The sequence below is a fragment of the Scaptodrosophila lebanonensis genome, unplaced genomic scaffold, assembly GCF_003285725.1.
Source record: "Scaptodrosophila lebanonensis strain 11010-0011.00,11010-0021.00 unplaced genomic scaffold, SlebRS2 tig00000061-arrow-pilon, whole genome shotgun sequence".
Taxonomy (NCBI): domain Eukaryota; kingdom Metazoa; phylum Arthropoda; class Insecta; order Diptera; family Drosophilidae; genus Scaptodrosophila; species Scaptodrosophila lebanonensis.
In genome coordinates this window covers 1,732,188-1,755,894 of record NW_022060554.1, presented here as the reverse complement: position 1 = coordinate 1,755,894, position 23,707 = coordinate 1,732,188, and the positions used below count along the sequence as shown (strand labels likewise).

Here is a 23,707-nt window from a genome sequence, read left to right as displayed (position 1 = left end):
GACAAGAAATATTTCCTCACTTGTATAGACAAGCTTTCAAGGTTTTCGATTGTCCAACCTATTGCCTCCAGAACAATAATAGACATACAATCAGCAATCTTAGAGCTCATGAACTTCTACAGGTACACTAAAACAATATATTGCGATAACGAACCTTCCATAAAATCCGAAACAATAAAATCAGTTCTAAACAGTGGAAGCAGACTTGGGGACCACAGCCTTAATTAAAGGGAGGGTGGTTCATAAAGATAATATAAGGTAACTATAATATGGTTTTTCGACACTCGACTAATTTAACAATGTACGCGAAAATAATGGGTGAAACAGAGAAATTGAGGAACCATTTTCCTCAATCACACATGAGACAGATACTAGACTCGGGCATACGACACACGAGAACACTCTTACCAACAATATACATTCACCATCGGCACGCCAGAAGCATTAATATAGTAGGCACTGTTTTAAAGGTAGTAGCTGGGACTTTGACGAAACTGATACAACAGAAGCTCATTAAATTTACAAATTGGCAGGTAAATATTAATACGAAAACGCAAAAGCAGTTAAATAAGGTAACAGACGCAGTAAACATGCAAATAAAGGATTCAAATAATAGCCAAATAAACACAGAACACAAATACAAAATTTTGCTCTCAAGAAATAGATTAATTTCGGAACTTGAAACTTTAGTTTTTACATTTAATACATTAAATACGTCCTCAGTCGTATAATAATAAATAAATAATCACACTGAAGGAGGCGTGGCAGACCCCACAAAGTATATATATTATTGATCTTGTGACAATCCGAGTCGATATAGCCATGTCCGTCCGCCTGTATCAGCGCAAGGATCTCGGAAGGTACAAGAGGTGGAATTACCAAACTTGGTATCTATCTGGTTATTTGGTTTCCCTAAGCCCTGGGCACATCGTTTGTTTTTCCATTCCGATACCTCACCCCCCCCCCCCCCCACCCTTCACGCCCACGGAATTCGTGTTTTTCCCATTATTCTTGTAATTTTTTGAATTTTGTACTCAGATCGGAATCGAATTTTCCAGTCGAATCGAACTTCACAGTGTAAAAGGAAACTTGCGTTCAAATTTCAGCCTCCTAGCGCAGATGTAGTAGTTTTCGTCTCTTCAACATAAACGATAATGCAATACAGCTTAATAATTTTGTTTATTGATGTTTTTTTTATTGATAAATGTAATTAAATCGTAGTTCTTTAAATCGCATTATAATAATCCGAATAATAGCAGTTGGTTAATTTGTATTGTAGTAACCGCTAGCCATAATTCATATTTGTACTATGGGCAGCCTGGTAAGAGTTGGATATGTTTTTATGCTGTTGTTGAGAATTAGACTGATGCGTCTGTGAACTATAGCTTTTAAACAAGGACTCGTCTTTAACTAAATAATTTTCATGCCACCATTCAACAAAATCGTCAATTAACACAGGCCAAGCACCCTCAGAGTCGTAGTTGCTCATCTTATCATCAATGACCGTTGCAAAATCCAAGAGTAAATTCCAAGTGTCACGAGATATAGCCCGCTTATGTTTTTCTTCTAAAAACTTGCACCAAATATCCAGAAATTTAAAACGACCATTTAACACGATGCACCAGTAAGCAATAGCCATGTCCAAATCGATTCCTTTTTGACCTGGATCCTTAGCGTAGTTAAATGTAAAATGATAGAACTCTTTAAATTTGCCAGCGTCACTTAATTCCTGCTCTAACATTGGGAGCTTAGACTTCAGCTTCTCAATACTGTCCACACCCACATCACACATGCCTGTTATAAACTCGTCTCGGGAAAACTCACACTGAACCTCTGCGTGAAATTTCCAGGCTATTATAAGCACTAATTTTGAGTCAGGACTGAGCTCAAGATCCTCTAGAAATCGAATCACTCCTTGAGAATTGATCTTTTGAGGGTCGCACGGGTCCCGATATCTTGTAAACAAATGTTCTATTTTTTTTTTATCAAGTTCTCGGTAATAGTCCGGATCTTGATAAAAGTTATCACACGCCAGCTCAATTTTCCAGTCGTTTTTCTGAAGACAGAAGATTGCAGTCTGCTCTCCTGTTTGTGTGAGTGAAATAAATTTTTTGACTTTGTCACGGTGCGTTGATTTAAGTTTGTTCTGTAAAAAAACTCATATGAGTATAAATTTTCATTGAATTGTGCCGTCACTATAGATGCATGTTCTAAATATTTCAAATAATATACATATGTATGTACATATTGCGTATTTCATGTCAAAAAATTTTAAAGGACATGGTATATATTTAGATACAAACTATACAAATGTACTTTTATACACACATGCAATATGTATGTATGTATGTATGTACATATGTATGCGTGCATATACACACAAGTCGTACGTAATTAGGCCCTTTGTCAACATGAAACCCGTGCACATTTATTTTTGCATCTACACACATGTGCGTATTTATAAATATGTACACAATCCTGTGTTAAGGCTTAATTATTAAAAATTACTCTTTGTTACTATTTCGAACATACAAACGCAATTACATCCGTACAAAAATATACACATATGTACATACATACATACAAATGTAGATGGTACACTACATTAAAGGGAGTAAAAACTAAAGCACATATAACGCATATAATGTATATACATTCTATGAAATTCGGTACTTTAGATTTTAAAATGAGACCGACCTACCATTGTTTCTTGGCGTTAAGCACTTTAAATAAAACCCAGTTTGGTTGAGTATTTTTCCTCAGTTCGACGACAAACACACGCAGTTTGGCAGCACTGCTAAGTTATATGAGTTTCACTTGAAAGTTATCATTGGCCACATTTTATATTTCAACCTACCACCACTAATTGACCTTTTGGGCAATGTTCCCACTTTGGGTTTTTTCCCGACAAATCTGGATGTTTGCGCTGTACTTATTTGTTGCTCAGCAATTGCGCAGATTGACCACTTTAACAACTTTTGCACTACCTAATTTTAAGACGAATATTATGCGAATATTATATTAAATGATCACTCAGTTAATTACAAAACATTATAAAAAACATTTCTCTAAGCATTTTTTGCAAAACGAATTGCAGCTTTTTACGCTTCGTTGTCAAAATGTTTAGTTTTATTTTAATCTTCACACAAGAAACATTTTTCTTTGTAAAAAGTTGGCAGCACTGCTTGCGAACCATATATTAGTAACAATGGCGTAGGCGGGAGGGGGACAGGGGGGCCGTTGCCTCCATACAAAAAATTTTGCCATATAAACTCGACCACACGTTCATTATTATGACGCATTATTTCGCCTTAAAATGGTTTTGAGTTGGATTTGTTGAAGTTTTTTCATTGATGAACAGTTATACTTACATATACATATGTATATAAAGGAGGGCGCAGTACTTTGCAAAAATTATAAATTACAATTATCGATACCGCATTGTAAAATTTGGGTTCGAAATTCCAAGAATTACGGGAGTTATGGAAGATCACTGTGTGGGAGAGGGAAAAGGGAACAAAATTCCAAAATACACATTTTCTGCGTATTCACTAAAGGCATTTTGGACTAAAATTTTGTGCTCCTAGGTCTTATATTCTCGGAGATTTACGTGAATATACGAACGGCGTTTCCAAATATCCCCCATAATGGGAAGTAAGGGGCAAAATCAATCAAAATCACACATAAGGCATCTTTGTGCAAAATTTGGTGTCTCTGTCTCTTATAGTCAGTGCTGCCAACTTTTTAAAGAAAAAAAAGCTGTTTTTGTCATGAAGGCGAGTGAAAAAAAGCAAAAAATTTTTGCAAAATAGCGTAATAAAAAGCTAAATTTATTTTTACAAGAAATGCTTAAAAAATACATTCCAATACATTTTTCTATCATCTTGGTGAACATTTTAAATGATATTTACGCATTTATACATTATATACATTATATACATAATTAGTAATTGTAAGTCACTTTTTGCATAAAAATAACTCAATAAACTACCATCATTAACCACACATACGCAAATATTGATAAAAAATAATGATAAATCTGCTTCGTTTTTACATAAATGTTGGCAAAATTACAAAAAGCGGAAAAAAAGCTAAATGTATTTTTAAAAAGCCAGAATTCCCGCTTCCCGCAATTTCGAATATTTTCCCGCAATCTCATTTCAAAAACAACCAGATTTGACGGGAAAAAAGCCAAATTGGCAACACTGCTTATAGTCTCAGAGGTCCAGGTATTCATACGGACGGACAGACAGACAGGCCTAGATCGACTCGCCTTGTCATGCTGATCAGGAATATATAGTCTGTCAACTAATTGTTTGCAAAATGAAATATGTCACAAAAATTCAACTTTAACATAATTATTTATTAGGAAAGGCACTTGTTTTCATGTTCAGCCTTCCACAATATGTTTCATAAAGGTATTCTTAAATCAAATATTTAACAAAATTAATAAAAATACAAACAGAAACATAAAAATTCATAAAAAACAAAAAAAGCAGCAAATATTAGCTGTATATTAATTGTTTGCAAAATGCAAACATTTATCATAAAGTGGCGATATCTTTGTAACAAACAGCTATAATTGCCTAATATTTTGTAATCCCGACGAGAAAGCTTTGGGGGTCTGCCTTGAGAGCTGTTTAATATAAACTGTTCTAAGCTTAATTTGAAATGTTTCCGCCAATTCTTTGGGTGTTATAATGAAAAAACACTAATTGAATCAAATTATCATCAGTGCGTTTGCCAGGCAGTGCAAAAATCCTCAAAGTAACTGATATGTGACCGAACTGACGCAAATTTTACAAGGAATGGGTGCAACGAAGACTAGAAAAAACAATGCGACAGGTCGTTTTTAATTTTGCTGTCCCGTTACTTTTTCTATGGTCTTCTTTCAACCAGTGTTTACATTTTGCAAAGAATTAATTGACAGTGTCGTAAATGTCGTTGTTTTGTTTTCTTCATTTCTTTTACGTTTTTAATGGAAATTCGTCTCTTTTTTTTGACATACCCATAGCTTATACATATCTTAATAATAATTGTTAAATAAAATATTCCCAAATAATGCCATTATTTATAAATTATATGTTAAAGTTGAAATTTTGTGACAAATTTCATTTTGCAAACAATTAGTTGACAGACTGTGTGTATATACTGTCACATTTTTCACCTGCCGCAAACCTAATATAGTCTTGTACTGTATAAAAAACGATTCTTCGCAAAAATATGAACATCGATATAAACAACGATACATCGTTGAAGTAATCATCAATGTATCGATGGTTTTTACATCACTACACTGTGGGCTATTTATTGATTATTATTTGTTGGGTTTCACTGTGCAAAAAGTTGTGCGTAGAATAAACTGAGTCTCGTTGAAAGTGTGCTATATGAAAAACAGCTTATTTTATTTTCGGCTTAAATTCAGGCGATAAATCAAATTTAAGACGATGGGAGATAATGAGCAGAAAGCGTTACAGCTGATGGCTGAGGCCGAAAAGAAACTGACTCAGAAAGGTTTTCTTGGTTCCCTTTTTGGGTAAGTAATTGTAATTGCGTACCAATGTATGTATATATTTACTTTACCCAATGCAACATTTGTCCATGTAAAAACATATCGGTGAAATATTTGTACTTTAGTTATGTACATACATTTATGTAAATATGTATGTTCGTTATATGTATAATTTGTTGTTGTTGGGTGTTTGTAATTTACGCTATAAATGTTCGCGTAATACATATGTATGTATGTATGTATGTATGTACATATATATGTACATATGTACGTACCTGCCCCGTACTAACACATCTTTCCGTACTGTTGGTATGTAAATAGTACATATATATATGTACATACTTGCATACATACATACATATATGAAACAACGAAAATAAACAAATGTCGGATACCCCACATTGTAATACCCTATTTGTAAAATAATTATATAAATACAACGGTGGACAAAGGTATTTTGACATTAGAAAAATAAGATTGTTATGGAGATTTTTTATAATTTATTGAGTTCACAAATTTTAAAGACTTTTTAATTTATAAAGAATATATTAAGTTTCTTAAATTCAATAAATGATAATTGTTCATATTACAGTTTCGAAACTAAAGTCAATATTTTATAACTGTTGGTGGACAAAAGTATTTTGACAATTCAATGTTGGTTAACTAAAAGAGGGAAAAAGTTAGTACATATTGGTAAAAAATAACAAAAATATTATTAAAAATTAAACTCTTCTTTCATATCAATGACCTTTTGTAAGCATACAGGAATTGATTTTACGATATTTTTTAATGTTTCTAATAAAATATTGTGCCGAAGTCCTTGAACTTTAGCAGTCGTCTCGCACGTCCTTGATAAGTTTGAACTTCGTTTTCTTTTTATATAAGCCCACACATTATCTATTATGTTGAGATCGGTGCTTTTAGGTGACCAATTTGATGTATTGACTTCGACACTCCCCAAAAATTCAGTTTTAATATGGGCCTTGTGGCATGGAGCACCCAAGCCATTGAAGCACATGAACCCCAAGAACATTACCAATCCTCGACCATGTAATCCCCATTCGCACATGGCCCTAATTTCTTGGCAAATATTCTTTGGCAACTTCCAATAAATCTTTTCCTTCGATCCATGATATTCAAAAGAGCTTTAATTTGTCCATAATACTTGTTCCCAAAACGATTGCCACTTGTTTTTTCGAATTTGGCGAATAATAAACAGTTTAGATTATTTTTTTATTGGAATTAAAGGATTTGGACGAGCTACATATGTTAAAAATGTGCCTCCTTTAGCCGTCTTTGGGCTGTTTTTCTACTTATTGATATTATTGATATTGACACGATACACCAAAAGGGTGTATTCATCACATTTTCTTTAAGTTTCCTCAATATTATGCGGCCTTCTATAGGCTTTGTTTTGCGTGATCTTCCCGATCTGAGCTTATTTTTGAAGGAATAATACTTCTTCTTTTTGTTAATTTGTAATAAATTGTTTGTCTAGGCATGTTCTATTATTTGCTTAGGTATTCTACAGAAATATTTGCTTTATACTTAGTGACCATTTCACTTCTAATTAATTCACTTATTTAACGTGTTTTGCCTATAATTTAACAAAAATTACGATCAAACAGTGATTATTATTAATAAAAATGAGAAAGCGAATCCTTGAAAATGTATATGAAAAGCAATGTCAAAATACTTTTGTCCAGCCAAAAAATTACAATCTACAAGTACTACGCAGATAATCATAGAAAATACATGTGTTACGTTATCAGTGCGATCTTTTTTTCTCTTAAAGCTTTTAATATATTCCTTCTCTTAAATATTGAATGGATACCGTTACTATTCGAAATTTGCAGAAATAAGCGGTTTTACATTTTGTAATGTGTTGTCAAAATAATTTTGTACACTGTTGTATAAACCAAGAATAGAATGCTGAAGTCGGGCGGACCCAACTCTTAAATACCCAGTACCCTATCACACAAAAAAAAAATTGTATACCCTACATCCAAAGGGTAAAAGAGTATACTAATTTGTTTAGTGCGAATATATGTATGTAGCACAGAGAAGGAGGCGTGACAGACACCACAAATTATATACAGCGAAAACTCTCTTGGCCGGACAATCACGGTCGGGCAATTTTTGTCCGCCCAAGGGGATACTTAAATACTTTATACACCATCGGTGTTTTTAGAAAAAGTGTACCCCGAAGAGAGTGTCCGGATAAAAGAGGTGTCCGGATAAAAGAGGTGTCCATTAAGGGAGTTTTTACTGTACATATATTCTTGATAAGGAAGAATGACCTGATGAGTGAATATACAGCTGTTGACAACTAATTAACAACGACTAGAATTGAAGGGATTTTTCTACTCTCATAATAACTACAGTTGGTCTAACGGTACCTAATCACCACTTATCTCTTATTTAGCTATTCCTTTTTATAAATAGGTCGCAGTTTTAATATGAACAGCAACGTTTAATTATTAATTTCGATTTTTAAGTTGGTTAAAATTTTAAAAAAGGTTAACATTTTTGCATTTTCGGTACATTTTTATACAAATCAAGTAGGTTTTTGTAGATTATGGTTCTGAGAACGCATTTTAATTAAATTTGATCAATATAAAATATATTCAATCATGGGTAAAGGTAACAGATGTACCCCGGCCATGCGTAAGGCAATTGTTGAGCTTTCGGACACTGGTATGTCCTATCAGGCAGTATCAACAGAGCAAAGTTGCTTAAAAATGATGGTTTTTAATGATCTTAAGCATTTGCAAAAGTATGACACAACAGATAATATTCCACGCAAAAAGAGACCACCCAAAACAGCTTGAATTTTGGAATTTTGGGAGAGGTAAAATCGATAAAAATTTTAATTTAATTTATGTGTGTCTGTCTGTCCGTCCGTATGAACATCTAGTCACTGAGATGACTATAAAAGATAGAGACACCAAATTTTGCACAAAAATGCCTTATGTGTGTACGCTATACGAGTTTGTTTAATTTTTTTTGATTTTCCGCCCACTTCTAACCTATATCTCCGAGACTGTAAGACCTAGGGATACCAAGATGCCTTATATGAATACGCAGAAAATGGAATTTTGGAATTTCCCTCCCCCTCCCCCGCAATTAGTAATTTTCCATAGCTCACGTAATTCTAAGAATTTTGGACTCAAATTTGGCAAATACTTCTAGTTAATGATTATAAGTCCATATGCCAAGTCATGATAGGGAAGTTCTAGCCATATATTGGTTTTCTCTGCTTAAGCACTACCCGCAGCTGTTGCTGTTGCATCCAGTGCTGTCATAATTTTTGATCAAACAGCTAGATTGCCAAAAAAAAAAAATAAAATAAAGCTAAAAAAAGCTAAATCCAAGGCAAAATAAGCTAAATAAAATAAGCCTGCTTTAAAAACACTATTTTCTTGGTTAAATTTAAGGAAATACATATCTGTTTTAATGTTTTCATATTAATTCTATATTCTTAATTCATAATTTATAATTATAATATGAGATTCTTATAAAAAAAAATAGTAGAAAATTCACATTAAAATCAAGCTAAAAATTCTACAGTTGTTCATCTAAACTCACAGCCCCTTCGTCAGCATAATTTGGTGTTACGATTAAGTCCGTATCTTAAATTGAAAATTAATTAATATAATTATAATATAATATTTTTTTTTTTTTTTGCTCTCAAAAACCTAACTTAAGCTTAAAATTGAGTTAAGCGTATTTAAATTTATCCCATTTCTTAATTTGGATTTAAGTAAGATCACCTGGCTGAAGACCCGCTCCACTTCGCTAACACTTTGTTTATACACTTTAGCCATATCTTAATGCAGCGAAGAAGAATAAACCGTCTTATGCTAGAGCCTGGAGGTGATTTTTGATAGATTTTATTATCGAAAGTCGTTTATCACTGCTTATATTCATGATTTTAAGTGTTGACAAAGGTAAGGAAAAAATATATATGGTGAAAAATAAAGTAAAGCTAGAAAAAGGCTAAACAAATTTTTTTCATGCTGAAATTCCCGCAACCCCCTATTTTCGAATTTTTCCCGCACTGACATTAAAAAAAAAACAGATTTACCGGGAAAAAAGCTAAAATGGCAGCACTGGTTGCATTTGCTTTCGTTGAACTTGGTGCTAGAGCATGATAAATATCGATAGTAGAGTCCATCGATGTTTTCGATAATTTTGTATGAATCCATCGATACTATCTTGATTAACCCTTACATTGACGCCGTAGTAAATACTGATAATAGCTTTAGTTTTATGTGTGTAACTCCCTGTGATGTCCTGAGCTCTGTTCTTAAAATTAAGTCGAACGCCATTGTATGGAGTATGGATAATATGCATCCAAAATTTCTTAAATTAATTCTGCCCAAAATAATTAATCACATAACGCACATATGTAACACTGCGCTTACGACTTCGTGTTTTCCCGATACTTGGAAATTTTCCAAAGTAATTCCCGTTCACAAGGGTAAGGATGAATACACACCAATACCAATTCTGCCATTTCTATCCAAGGTTTTCGAAAATATTATGGCTATTCAAATCAATAAATACAACATTCATTACTGTGCAATAAGCAATCTGGTTTTCGCAAATTTAGAAGTTGTGCTACTGCCATACTAGACGTTACAGAAAATATTAGAGAGCAACTTGACGATAGTAATGTTACATGTTTAGTATCTTAAGTACCAAGTTACACAAATTCTTTAATTTTACAAGCAGTGCTGTAAAATTAATATCAACCTATTTACATGGACGAAGCCAAGCTTTGACAACCGATAGTGCTATATCAACATTTCTAGTTGTCCGTTACGTAGTATAAATGAGTGTGTGAATTTATGTAATGATGTACTGTAAAATGTTAGTAAATGTGCTAAGTGCAATGGCTTGTCACTAAATCCTGGTAAATCGAAATGCATTATAATATATAAAAAGTTACTGAGTACGGAAAATTTGCCTAAGTAATCACTCAATAACGCACAAATTGAATACGTAGATCATATCCTAAATCTTGGTATCACCATCAACAGTTCTTTGTCCTGGAGTGATCACGTATCCAAGGAAAAACTTATGGCTTACTCAGACAACTTTCGTTGACTCAGCAATTCTTGCCCATAGATATCAGACTATTAATCGCTAAAACTTATCTGATACCCACGCTCTTCTATGGTACAAACTAAATGTAGCATATAATAATATAGCCCGATATGTTTATAATGTAAAGAGGGGAGGGCACATATCCAGTTTGGCACACAGCATTTACCATATGAAGTTTAGAACATGGGTAGATTCTAGAAACTTAATTATGATGCATAAAATTATATATACCAGAGAACCGGGCTATTTATTTGAAAAACTACGTTTTAGTGCATCCTCAAGAACCAATAATATAAACAGTATACGATATTTATATATAGTATACGATGTTCTGAACGGCAGTTCTTTATTCATGCTACTCGTCTGTGGAATCAGCTACCTCAATATTCAAAGAAAATTAGTAGTGCATCGCAATTTAGGGACAAATTAAATTTGTTCTTAAAAATAAGTAACTAACAACAACTAACAAAATATCTGCAACATAATATAGTCTATTAGATTTAACTTCAATTTTATAAAATAGGTTAAGCAGGTTAATCAAACCGTCTTAAATTTTCACGGGACAGTGGGAGATCGTCCACATGTTTTTCATCAACGACCAAGACGTTCCAATGAACTGATTGAAATGGTAAGAGAGAGTGTTGCCCAGGACCCAAATGTGTCGTATCGCCACCGTGCTCAGCATTTTAACGTCAGTGGATCCACTCTGCGGCGCATTTTTAATGACGATTTGCATTTGTTTCCGTATAAAGTGCAATTAACTCAAAGAATTTTGCCGACAGACTGTCCACGTCGCTTGGAATACGGCCAAACAGTTGCTCGAATGGTTGACACTGAACCTGATTTTTGAAAGCAAATTTTGATGACTGACGATGCCCATTTCACACTCTCTGGCGGCGTTAACAAGCAAAATTGCCGGATTTGGGGAACGGAAAATCCACACGAGATTCATGAAACACCATTGCATGATCAAAAAGTGACTGTTTGCGCCGGTGTCTGCGCCAAAACAATCATTGGGCCATTTTACTTCAAAGAAGGCGAAACAGTTGATGGGAATCGATATCGGTGGATGTTGGCTCATTATGTCTGCCCGCAAATGCGTGAAAAAGGTCTGAACGGTTGCTGGTTTCAACAAGACGGTGCGTCATGCCATACTGCAAATAAAACAATTCAGTATTTACAACGAAAATTCCCTGGACGTCTGGTATCAAAAAAAGGCGATATTGATTGGCCACCCAGATCTCCAGATTTGACGCCTCCGGACTTCTTTTTGTGAGGATATTTGAAAAGCTAAGTTTACGCCAGCAAGCCTCAAACCATTGACGAGCTCAAGGCAAATATTCGTGCAGAAATCATCGCTATACCACCTGAGATGCTAGAAAAAGTGATGGAAAACGCAGCAAAAAGGGCGCATTTTACTGTGTCCAATAAAGGCGGCCACTTGATTGATGTTGTTTTCAAAAATTAGTCTGAAGAAATTGTACAGAACCAAATTAAATAAAAATATCTCATACTTGAAAATCGGTTGTTTATTTTCAAAGATATTCAATGTTTACATACCGACATAAAAGATGGCGCACCCTGTACATGTTAGTATTGAACAAGCGTATTTTGTTGTAAAGGCTTTTTTTCCTGAAAATGTTTCCACAATGTTTCTCTCTTCGCCGTGGCGCTTCCAATTTTTGATTCAGAGACTGTTGTTTCTTAAAAAACAAGTAAAAAAGCTAAAGTCGGGTGTCCCGACTTTGAAATACTCTGTACATATGTTTAGAATAATTATAAAAATTTAAAAAAATTAAGAGAATTAAAAAACAAGAAAGGAATGGTAAAGTCGAGCAGGCTCAACTCTTAAATACCCTGTACCACCCCACAATAAAAGAAAACAAATTAATTAATTAAATTAATTTAATTATTTAACTAAATTAAATATAAAATATTCCATACATGCATACATACATTTACGTCAGAGTCGTGTCTATGCGTGTTTGTGTACTTGTACATATATATGTATGTGTGCATTGGGCCTGGTTATATGGCTATATCTTTCTTTCTCAACCTATCATAATGAAACTCGGATATATAATCACTAACTGGATGTGTCTACCAAATTTTAGTTCAAAATTCCAAGAAGTACGGGAGTTATAGAAAATCACGAATAGGGGGGGGGGGGGGGGGGGGGGGGGGGTGCATCGGGAAAAATTAAGCTTGCCCTTTCTGGGGTTCAGGAGAATCTACATACTACTGGCTATATCGACTCGGCTTGTCACCCTGATCAATAATATATAGACTTTTTGGGGTGTGCCAGAAACAGCTGCGGACAGAGCTTGGGCAGGCATAACATTTATGGTTATAACTTTATTTCTAATTGATCTATAATGAAACCTAATGCTTCGTATTCACATAAGGCATCTTGGACTAAAATTTGGTGTCCCTATGGTAGGAGATTATACGAACGGAAAATCGGGGAGAATCAAAAAAATAAAACAAATTTGCACAGCGTACACACATATCGCATCTTTGTGCAAAGTTTGGTGTCTCTAACCTCTTATAGTCTTTCAGGTCCAGGTGTTCATACGGACAGACAGACAGACAGATAAGGCTAGATCGACTCGTCTCGTCATGATGATCAAAAATATATATACTTTGTACATAAATATTAATAAACTAAAACTACACTTACCTAGTTTTTGTATTCCTTTTAACGTGCCATAATTTCACCGATAGTTCCAAAATGTAAAACTATCGATCGCATATAGTGCCATCAATATTTGTCGTGCTCTACTTTGTGCGACTTTAGCTTCTCCATTTCTTATTCCATCAATTAGTTCCGACTCAGTTTTTCTTTTCAGACTCCTATACTTTGCGTGCTAACCATCTCCAAACATTTTGCATAAATTAACACATCCAGCTGGTCATAAGTCAGTCACCGCTCGATCATGCAGAATAAGAATGATTTTGGACATGGTCATCAATTTAAGCGTATGACTCGCGCACGCGCACTAGCATAGTCGTGCGTAAGCAACAACAGGGCATTCACCGTCCACTTGCACTTGCAGAATGTGCCATATCAGCAAATGTGGGTCACAGGGCTAGCTTTCATTTGAAGAACCTTTCTATACTTAAAGTTAGTTGATTTTTGGAAATAAACCGCGGCGGTCATCGCCACATCAAAACTTTACATTAAAAGTCTACTCATGTGTGCGCCACCGCCCATCTTATTAATTCGCTCAACAGCGAATTGGTGTAAAACCTACCTAAATAGTGCTACACCGCGCACCCCATGCATTTGCCCAACAGCGAACTTGCTTAATTTAGGTTTGCGCGAGCTGAAAAATGTAACAGAAAGAAGGAGGCGTGGCAGACCCCACAAAGTATATATCTATTTTGGGTGACAAGACGAGTCGATCTAGCCCTGTCCGTCCGTATGAACACCTGGATCTTAGAGACTATAAGATCCTTTATGTGTGTACGCTGTGCAAGTTTGTTTTATATTTTTGATTTTCCTCCTATGGGGGTTTTCCCGATTTTCCATTCGTATTGCCTATATCTCAGACGCTATTGGTGCTAGGGTTACCAAATTTTAATCCAAGATGCATTTTGTGAATACGCAAAAAATGTGTATTTCGAATTTTCCTCCCTTCCCCCTCCCGCCGTATATGTATATATGACCAAGCAGTGCCCGCAGCTGTTGTTGTTCTTGTTACTGCTTTGCACAGGCACACACACATAGACGCATAATTATTCTACATACATATATAGAATAATAATATAAGAGATAGACACACCAAATTTTGTACACAGAGGGAATCTGTGGGAATATGTGTACGCAGTACGAGTTTGTTTTATGTTTTTTGTACCCTCTACCCAATGGGTGAAAGAGTATACTAGTTTTGTGTGAATGTATATAACACACAGAAGGAGACGTGGCAGACCCTGTAAAGTGTATATATTCTTGATCAAGATGCCAAGCAGAGTCGATATAGCCATGTCCGTCTGTCCGTCCGTCTGTATAAGCGCAAGGATCTCAGAAGGTACAAGAGCTGGAATAACCAAATTTGGTATCTAGGTTCTCCTAAGCCCTAGGTAGGCCAAGTATGTTTTTATACTCTGTACATGAAATGTACAAGAGTATATTAGGTTTGCGGGAGCTGAAAAATGTAACAGGCAGAAGGAGGCGTGACAGACCCCACAAAGTATATATATTATTGATCAGCGTGACAAGACGAGTCGATCTAGCCCTGTCTGTCTGTCTGTCCGTCCGTATGAACACCTGGATCTCAGAGACTATAAGAGATAGAGACACCAAATTTTCCACAAAGATGCGTTATGTGTGTATTCTATACGAGTTTGTTTTATTTTTTTGATTTTCCCCCCCACTTCCCCCCTATGGGGGTTTTCCCGATTTTCCATTCGTATAATCGCCTATATCTCGGAGACTATAAGACCTAGGCACACCAAATTTTAGTCCAAGATGCCTTGTGTGAATACGCAGAAAATGTATATTTTGGAATTCCCCTCCCTCCCCCCTCTCCCCCGCAAATGCGATTTTCTCTAACTCCCGTAATTCTTGGAATTTCGAACTAAAATTTTGCAACTACCCCCAGTTAGTAATTATGTGTCCGTATGCCAAGTTTCACTATCATAGACCGATTTACCAAGAAGTTATAGCCATAAATATATTTGCTGCTGCAGCGCTGCTCAAGCGCTGCCCGCGGCTGTTGTTGATGTTGCTGTTTGGTTGACTGCGAAAATGCTTACACAGACACGAATTGATGCGCATAGGCATACATACACTCACACAGACGCAATTGCTATGTAAATGTGCAATTATACACCCTTTACGTGAGTTCGAATACCGAGAGAGGTAAAATCGATCATTAAACTTTTTTTTAATTTCTTAATTTTTTTTATTTTTTTTATTTCTATAATTATTGTAAACATATGTACAGAGTATTTCAAAGTCGGGACACCCGACTTTAGCTTTTTTACTTGTTATACCCTGTACCCGTTGGTTGAAAAGGTTTGTGCAAAGCATCTCCGACCCAATAAGGTATATATGTTCTGAATCAGCATGACGAGAGAAATTGATCTAGACATGTCCGTTCGTCCATCTGTCTGTCTGGATGAACTTCTGGATTTCGGAAACGGGTTCAAGTTCAATTCACCAAACCTGATATGCAGACCTTCCTAGTCCCTAGTCTATGCGAGTTTATTTTATATTTTTCGTTTTGTAGATTAGAGCGTCACTTTCCACCCTTCACAATAGTTTTAATTTTGGTAAGCATTTCTGTTACATCAAGTCTGAATTCTGCTGAGGATATGAGTTTGCCACGTGATGCATTGGACCAATGAGCTCGTTGGTAAAGGAGTTACGTAATACTCATGGTTAAGGTGGTAAAAAAAAACTCTAACTTGCAAACAAGTAAACAAGTAAAAAAGCTAAAGTCGGGTGTCCCGACTTTGAAATACTCTGTACATATGTTTACAATAATTATAGAAAATAAAAAAAAACAAGTAAAAAAGCTAAAGTCGGGTGTCCCGACTTTGAAATACTCTGTACATATGTTTACAATAATTATAGAAAATAAAAAAAATTAAGAAATTAAAAAAAAGTTTAATGATCGATTTTACCTCTCTCGGTATTCGAACTCACGTAAAGGGTGTATAATTGCACATTTACATAGCAATTGCGTCTGTGTGAGTGTATGTATGCCTATGCGCATCAATTCGTGTCTGTGTAAGCATTTTCGCAGTCAACCAAACAGCAACATCAACAACAGCCGCGGGCAGCGCTTGAGCAGCGCTGCAGCAGCGCTGCATCAGCAAATATATTTATGGCTATAACTTCTTGTTAAATCGGTCTATCATAATGAAATTTGGCATACGGACACATAATAACTAACTGGGGGTATTTCCAAAATTTTAGTTCGAAATTCCAAGAATTACGGGAGTTACGATTTGCGGGGTAGAGGGGGGGAGGGAGGGGAATTCCAAAATATACATTTTCTGCGTATTCACACAAGGCATCTTGGACTAAAATTTGGTGTGCCTAGGTCTTATAGTCTCCGAGATATAGGCGATTATACGAATGGAAAATCGAAAAAACCCTCATAGGGGGGAAGTGGGGGGGAAAATCAAAAAAATAAAACAAACTCGTATAGAATACACACATAACGCATCTTTGTGGAAAATTTGGTGTCTCTATCTCTTATAGTCTCTGAGATCCAGGTGTTCATACGGACGGACAGACGGACAGACAGGGCTAGATCGACTCGTCTTGTCACGCTGATCAATAATATATATACTTTGTGGGGTCTGTCACGCCTCCTTCTGCCTGTTACATTTTTCAGCTCCCGCAAACCTAATATACTCTTGTACATTTCATGTACAGAGTATAAAAAGACAGAGGCGTCCCACACAACAAATGCCAAATAAAATGTTACTCAGTTTGGCCATTGGCCTATTTGGACCGAAAAAAGAACTTGCGTCTAATATACATATATAGCCCATGTGCGCAGAACTCTCTTAAAAAGAGTGAGAAAAATTTTTACTTAAATGAAATCTCTATATATATAAAACAGTTTGTCCTGACTGACTGATTGGTGATCAACGTACAGCCCAAACGGCAAGAGCTATGAAGCTGAAATTTGGGCTCAAGGATCCTATCATAGTGAAGGAGCCCACTAAGATTTTGGAAAATTTAAGCTCCAAAGGGGGGAAAAATCTATACAATCTATAAAAGAATACAAACAAAACTGCATACTCGGATTTTTTTTATGGAGCTTGAATTATTGGGGTTTTAATATTTATTCACTTTTTCAAATGAAAAGTTTGTGTTATAAATTTTTTCCGATCCATTTAAAATTTGGGGACGGTAATCTACGTAACTAAATCTACAACTTTACATTCAAGGATTTTTAAAATATGCATTTTACAAATGCAGGCAGAACAAACAATACAAAATATCAAACAGTTGGGGACAACTTAGCACACAAGCAGCTGTTCGATTAGTTGCGTGCAAACGATTGAAATAGCCAAAGCAAAATGCGAGACACTAATGTGTGAATGTACACACATACATACATATGTACACATCTATGTACATGTACACATCTATGTATGTATGTTCATTCGTCGTGCACTGACAGAGTAAGAAATGTTAATTAATTAAAAATTATTTAACATTTTTAAAAGTAATTTTTTCTTTGTTTAGTACATTTGGCATTAGGGTTTTCATTAGAACTTTATGCAGCAACAACAAATTACAAAGAACGCAAATATCAAATAGTTGGGGACATCATATACAAATTAATTAGTCACTCTGAACGTTATAATTAAAACCGTAGCTGGTCGAAAGACGCAGCATTAAAACACGGAGTGAGTTTTATTCGGATGCAGATGTGCTGAGCTTGTGCCTCGTGCAGCGCGTCACATTACCGCGGCGGACGTCGTTGACCAAGCTGCTGCCCATGGGAATGTTGGGTCAGCTACTTGGGTGCAAATGCCTGGCGGTGAATTTGCTCAAGCATTTGCTGGTTGGGTTGGCGTTGTTGGTTAATTACTCCCCCTTTCAAGACGCGGCCGTCCTCGGCTGTGCTGATGCTTGCCACCATCTTCTTTCGTTCGCATGTGTTTTTTCTTTTCATCATGTATTGTCTGACGAAAACACAGCCGCAGATCGCCAGGCAGCCCCCAAGTCCCATGGAGATTCCCACTGCCAGTTTGGCATTTGCAACTGCCTCATCCTTAACCTCCTCAATAACACGTATGTTATCTTCGTTTAGTCTGTGGAGGAAGAGAAGGCTCAGCACCGGGTCGTGTGCACCGATGTAAAGCAACGGAGACGATGCGATCCCTGGGAACTTGCTTTGAGCGTTGTTGCGGTTCACGAATCTAGTGTCGTTAATGCGGGCAGAACCTCCGAATGTGACAAGGTAAGTGCCAGTCATGGTTATCTCTGGCCCGTCGTCGACGCAGATTTCCGCTATGCGATCGTTGACGATGATGATCCCGTCATCGACTAGCGTTACCGGCTCCAAGTGGCTGGGTCGAGATTGGCAATGGACCACCTCGCCAGCGTACAAGCCTCGAGCGCAGATGTCTTGATTCGCCGCCTCACAAAATGTTGCTCCTGTCGTGAGTTACTGCGAGAACCTTGCTTCCGCAGTCCGCTACGATGTTGTCGTCAAGTCCAAGAACTACTCCGTTGTGCGCCACCGGAAATATGGTTAATTTCTTACATGCTAATTTAACTCTAGGAAACGTTATTATAAAATGAATTACATCTAGTGATTGCAATACCTTAATTTTCAAGCACCTTGCCATCTCTAAGAGTGTGCTGTGAATGCGTTCCACTTGCCCATTTGACGTACTATGTAGCGGAGGCGCATTCTCCATAGTAACCCCAAAATTGTTTAATAAAAGCGATCTCACCGTTTCCGACTTGAGCGCCGGTTTATTATCACAGTAGATCTCGCGGGCGTATGGAAAGATGTTCATGGTGCTTTCACATCCTCTATTGTCCGTGATGCAATTGGTTGTACCACAGCAAATTTAGAGAACTTATCCACACATGTCAAAAAGAGTTTCTTATCTGTTGAGAAGATATCTATGTGAAGTCTCTCACCCGAGTGGGACGGAATTGGCGTCTCGCCCAGTTACTGTTTCCTTGGGTCGTACTTTGCCCTGGAACAGACCCTACAGTTTGATACAACTTCGTTGGCGAGCCTGGTCATCCTAGGGAAATAGTGGTCAGACAAGACCTGTTTTACGTTCTCTTGAGCGGCCCCATGAGCTCGATTATGCTCAGTTGTGAGGATCTCTCTTCTTTCATTGATGTCGAAGATGTCCGCCACGAATTTCTTGCAGTGCCAGAACTTCGTGGCCGGAAAATTCCGAACCAAGTCGTTCTGAATGTATGCTTATGTGGGCAGGTCGCAGTATATTGCATTTACCACGCCTGTGTTAACCACTTCTTTCACTTGCTCGAACAGATTTTCTTTGTCCGTGAAATCTATCATGTGGCGAGTTTTTTCACCAAACAAAAGAAAATTTCGCTTTAGTGGGAGGCGCGCCTCCTCTAGGACAATCTGATTCCTGAAGCAATTTAAGGGCTTGTCCGTGGACAGCTAACTGTGCATAGTGGCTGCGTCTGATTCAGGGTATTGGTCTTCCAATGTATTGACACTCTGTCGCGACATGGCGTCGGCAACATGGCGTCGGCAACATGATTTTCCTTGCCTGGTTTATAGAATACCTTGGCGTTAAGCTCGTCTATGCGTGCCTTCCAACGCTTAATTTTTGCGTTAGGGTTTTGCTCCGAAACGGCAAACGTCAGCGGTTGGTAGTCGGTAAAAATGTTTATGTCTTTAACTCCGTAGAGGTAATGACGAAAACTATGGCAAGAAGCTCTCTTTCATTTGTGGCATAGTTCATCTCCCTGTCCTTCAATGTCCTAGAGATCATCGTAATCGGACGACCACCTTGGGAAAGAACTGCCCCTATGCCATGACCCGAAGCGTCGGTCGTTAGATCAAACGGTTTTTTATAATCAGGGTAGATTAGCATAACATCCTCAGATGCGAGAATGTTTTTAAATTTTTCAAACGCATAGCACTGAGATTCGTCAAACTCAATAAGAACTTTCCTTGACTTGTGCTTGCTGACTGACCCATTTTCTCCTTTAAGAATGCTTGAGAGGGGCCTTGCAATTGAAGCAAAGTCTTTTATAAAGCACCTATAGTAGCTCGCCAACCCTAAGAATGATCTGAGAGCGAACAAATTTTTTGGCTCACCAAATTCCCTTATGGCTTTCACCTTTTCATGGTTTGTTCTTGCGCCTTCGCTGGTTACAATGAAACCGAGATACTCGACGCTTTTTTCTGCCTCATTTTCAAAAAAAACTATAACATCATCGACGTAGACATAGCAAGTCTTGCCGATCTGCTCGCGCAAAACGTCATCGATGGCCCTTTGAAAAATACTGCCCGCATTCTTTAGACCAAACGGAAGTCGGCAAAATTCGTACTTCCCCCCATTTACCGAGAAGGAAGTTTTCTCACGATCACGCTCAGCCAGCGTGATCTGGTGGTAACCAGATTTTAGGTCTAATGTTGTAAAAAATTTGGCTTTACCCAAATTAGCCAATATCATTGAAATATTTGGCATCGGGTAAGTATCTGCCACCGTCTTCTCATTGAGCTTCCGAAAGTCGATTACCAGACGTTTCTTTTTGTTGCCCAACTCATCGGTGCCTTTTTTGTGAACAACCCAGATTGGGTTGTTGTACGGTGACCTGGATTTTCGGATTATACCGTTCGCTAGAAGGTTCCGTATTTCCATGGTCACGAAATTAGCCACACCATTAGAATATATTGGCTGAGTGTCCGTCGTCCTTATGGTTGCGACGACCGAAGTATTATATGGCAGAGCCTCGTTTGGGTCTACGAAAGCCTTTATTCTATTTTTCAGCATTTTAATAAAGGTTTTTTTTATCCCTTCTGGTGCTTCAATGTCGTCAACTTTAGTAAATTTGACATTACAGAACCTGTGGTACTCAATCTTTTCCGATTTGTCACCACATTCCAATTCACCCGTCCGTAAATTTAGGACCACACCCACTTGCGTTAGCAAGTCAAGGCCAATGATCCCATCAAACGTTAAGATGATGTTGAGCAAAAAAAATGGTGCTTTAACACCAAACATTCTCAAAAAACATGTTTTCTCAATACTGCTTGAACCGTGCAATGAGTGAATTGAAAAGGGGGTATCGACCGGGACGACATTCCTCATACCCGTATAGGGTTTTATGTAGTTTTTGGAGGCGCCCGTGTCGATTAAAAACTTCATGACTACCCCCGCTACTCTTCGTCTGATAAAGGGCAGCAGGGAGCTTCCTTTAAAAAATTCGCGAAGTCACTCTCGCAATCGGCCCCGATTTCATCGGCAATTTGGGATACCGCGTCGAGTGCGGCCGAATTGTAAGTTACACACTCTTGCCTTGCTGGAAACCCCCGTAGTGCCTCCCTGAGTTCTAATTCTGCCCTGAAGCAGTAAAATGTCGAAATTTCGATGAAGAGGGGTCTACGTCCATGGGCTCGCCAAAATCCCCCTGTGTCTGTTCATTTTGTGTTTGATCCGGCTGCTGCTGGCCGCCCTGCTGTTGGCTAAATAATGGACTTTTTCCTTGTCCTGTCTGAGACCCGCCTTTTAGCCCTTGCTGCCTCATCTGTTGTCTACCGTGTGGCCGCAGCTCCACACTTTGCTGGACCCCTTATCTTACTCCTTATTATGATAACCGCCTGGAAATGGCGGGAGCTGCCATTGTAAGGCTTAAAAATTCTGTAGGCGGCGAGTGCCGCTTGACGCCAAGACACGTATGTCTCCTGTGTGCCGAAGAACTCGGCTAAGCACTTCACAGCGTCTAAGGGCTCATCACAGTGGACACCCTCCACTATTTCTACATCTTTATAAACTTCTACCTCCGGAGGCGCTATTTGTACAGTTTGTATGCGCTGTGAGAGTTCGTTAATTTTGCGCTTGAAGTCCCCCTTAAGGGTTTCTGTTCTCTGATCATACAGTGCTGCCAAAGCGGAGGTTACCGCCGCATCGATAATGACCCTTAATTCCTCAGCGTTCATTTTCCTTTCTGCTCGGTCGATTTGGCAATTTCTTCCGCCCTCGATCAACAACAACACACAGACACAAAATATTATTTCACCTTAAGGTTTTAGGATATATAAAAATTTCTCCTCAACTGTGTCTATTAACTTAACTCTACTTACATTACTACTAAATCCATCCTATTACAAGGCAGAACTGCTGTAGACGTGGCGGCGGCTTGGTGGTGGTGGTGCGGCAGCGACGTGGCAGTGATCTGGTCGTTGATGATTAGATTGATGATTGTACTACTCTCTCGACACTCAGTGCCGGGGTTCTTTTTTTTATCAACTCTCTCAGCACTTAGTGCTGGGGTTCATTTATTCCTTTTTTTTATATTTTACACATGTGTTTTCACACAAAAAGTTTTCCACAAAACTATTTTTATTTTGGGCACAATTTAAAGACTGTTCCCGTGAGTTTTTTTTACGTTGGGCGCCAATTAGTCACTCCGAACGTTATAATTAAAACCGTTGCTGGTCGAAAGACGCAGCATTAAAACACGGAGTGAGTTTTATTCGGAATTTATTACTGCGCAGTGATGCGGCAGTAAAAATCGATTATTAAGAACTAAATTACAAAATATAAATCTTACAAGCTAGAGCCCAAATGCGGCTGCCTACACCGCCGATGTGCTGAGCTTACGCCTCGTGCAGCGTGTCACATTACCGCGGCGGATGTCGTTGACCAAGCCGCTGCCCATGAGAATGCTGGGTCAGCTACTTGGGTACAAATGCCTGGCGGTGAATTTGCTCAAGCATTTGCTGGTTGGGGGGCTGAGCGTTGTTGGTTAACGTACACACACTCACACACAGAACAAGCAACAGTTCGTGTCTATGTGTGCGGTTCTCTACGTACGGTTGAAAAAGTAAAGAGAAACATGCATGCTTATGTATATACATATGTATGTATGTATACGTACATATATAGCATGTATGTACATTTGTATGTATGTATGCCTGTGTACGTACATATATAGCATGTATGTACATTTGTATGTATGTATACATTGGACAATCGAGCACTGTTGTTTGATTGTAATAAATAATGTTCTATGGTTTTAAATCAAATTATTGATTGTATCGACGGATTCAACTATGGATAGTTTTGATGCTCTAGCACATAGAGCATCCGACACATGCCCACCTCTAGCATCTCAGCTGATCGCATATTTACAGCGACTTACCGTTTTAGTGTTAGCTAACAACGCTACAAATGTATTCTGAACAAATCTAAGAATCATTTATCGTTAAGCCTATTTTGTGAGTGTATTCATGCGATTTACAAAAGCAAAAACACACCTTTTACATTCACAACTATCATATTTGGAATTGAAGACACAAATTAGTGTTGCATTAAAAAATTTAATGCATACTTATATATGTATGTATGTATGTATATAGGCGGATAACGCATGCATGACGG

The 23,707-nt window shown here is 37.5% G+C and overlaps 2 protein-coding genes across 4 annotated transcripts in view; one reads left to right on the top strand and one right to left on the bottom strand.

The window, feature by feature from the left end:
* The first annotated feature begins 517 nt into the window (after positions 1-517).
* LOC115624724 (alpha-soluble NSF attachment protein) overlaps positions 518-23,707 on the top strand; it is a 74,202-nt gene continuing 51,012 nt past the window's right edge. Inside the window, exons 1-2 of one of the 2 annotated variants that reach the window (XM_030519546.1) lie at positions 518-533; positions 5,426-5,536. In XM_030519546.1, the coding sequence (XP_030375406.1) occupies positions 5,448-5,536 (89 nt within the window). In that variant the 5' untranslated portion in view covers positions 518-533; positions 5,426-5,447. Of the gene's footprint in view, positions 534-5,333; positions 5,537-23,707 lie in introns of those variants that run through there. The other variant, XM_030519547.1, reaches the window with a different exon arrangement.
* On the bottom strand, positions 1,161-2,872 carry LOC115624725 (DCN1-like protein). Of its 2 annotated transcripts, XM_030519548.1 has the most exons (3): positions 2,858-2,872; positions 2,702-2,794; positions 1,161-2,146 (listed from the first exon to the last, which is right to left on the bottom strand). In XM_030519548.1, the coding sequence occupies exons 2-3, from the start codon at positions 2,702-2,704 to the stop codon at positions 1,286-1,288; spliced, it is 864 nt and encodes a 287-aa protein (XP_030375408.1). In that variant the 5' UTR covers positions 2,705-2,794; positions 2,858-2,872; the 3' UTR covers positions 1,161-1,285. The 2 variants fall into 2 exon arrangements, with proteins under 2 accessions (XP_030375408.1, XP_030375409.1); XM_030519549.1 differs by lacking the exon at positions 2,858-2,872 and having other exon boundaries at positions 2,702-2,808.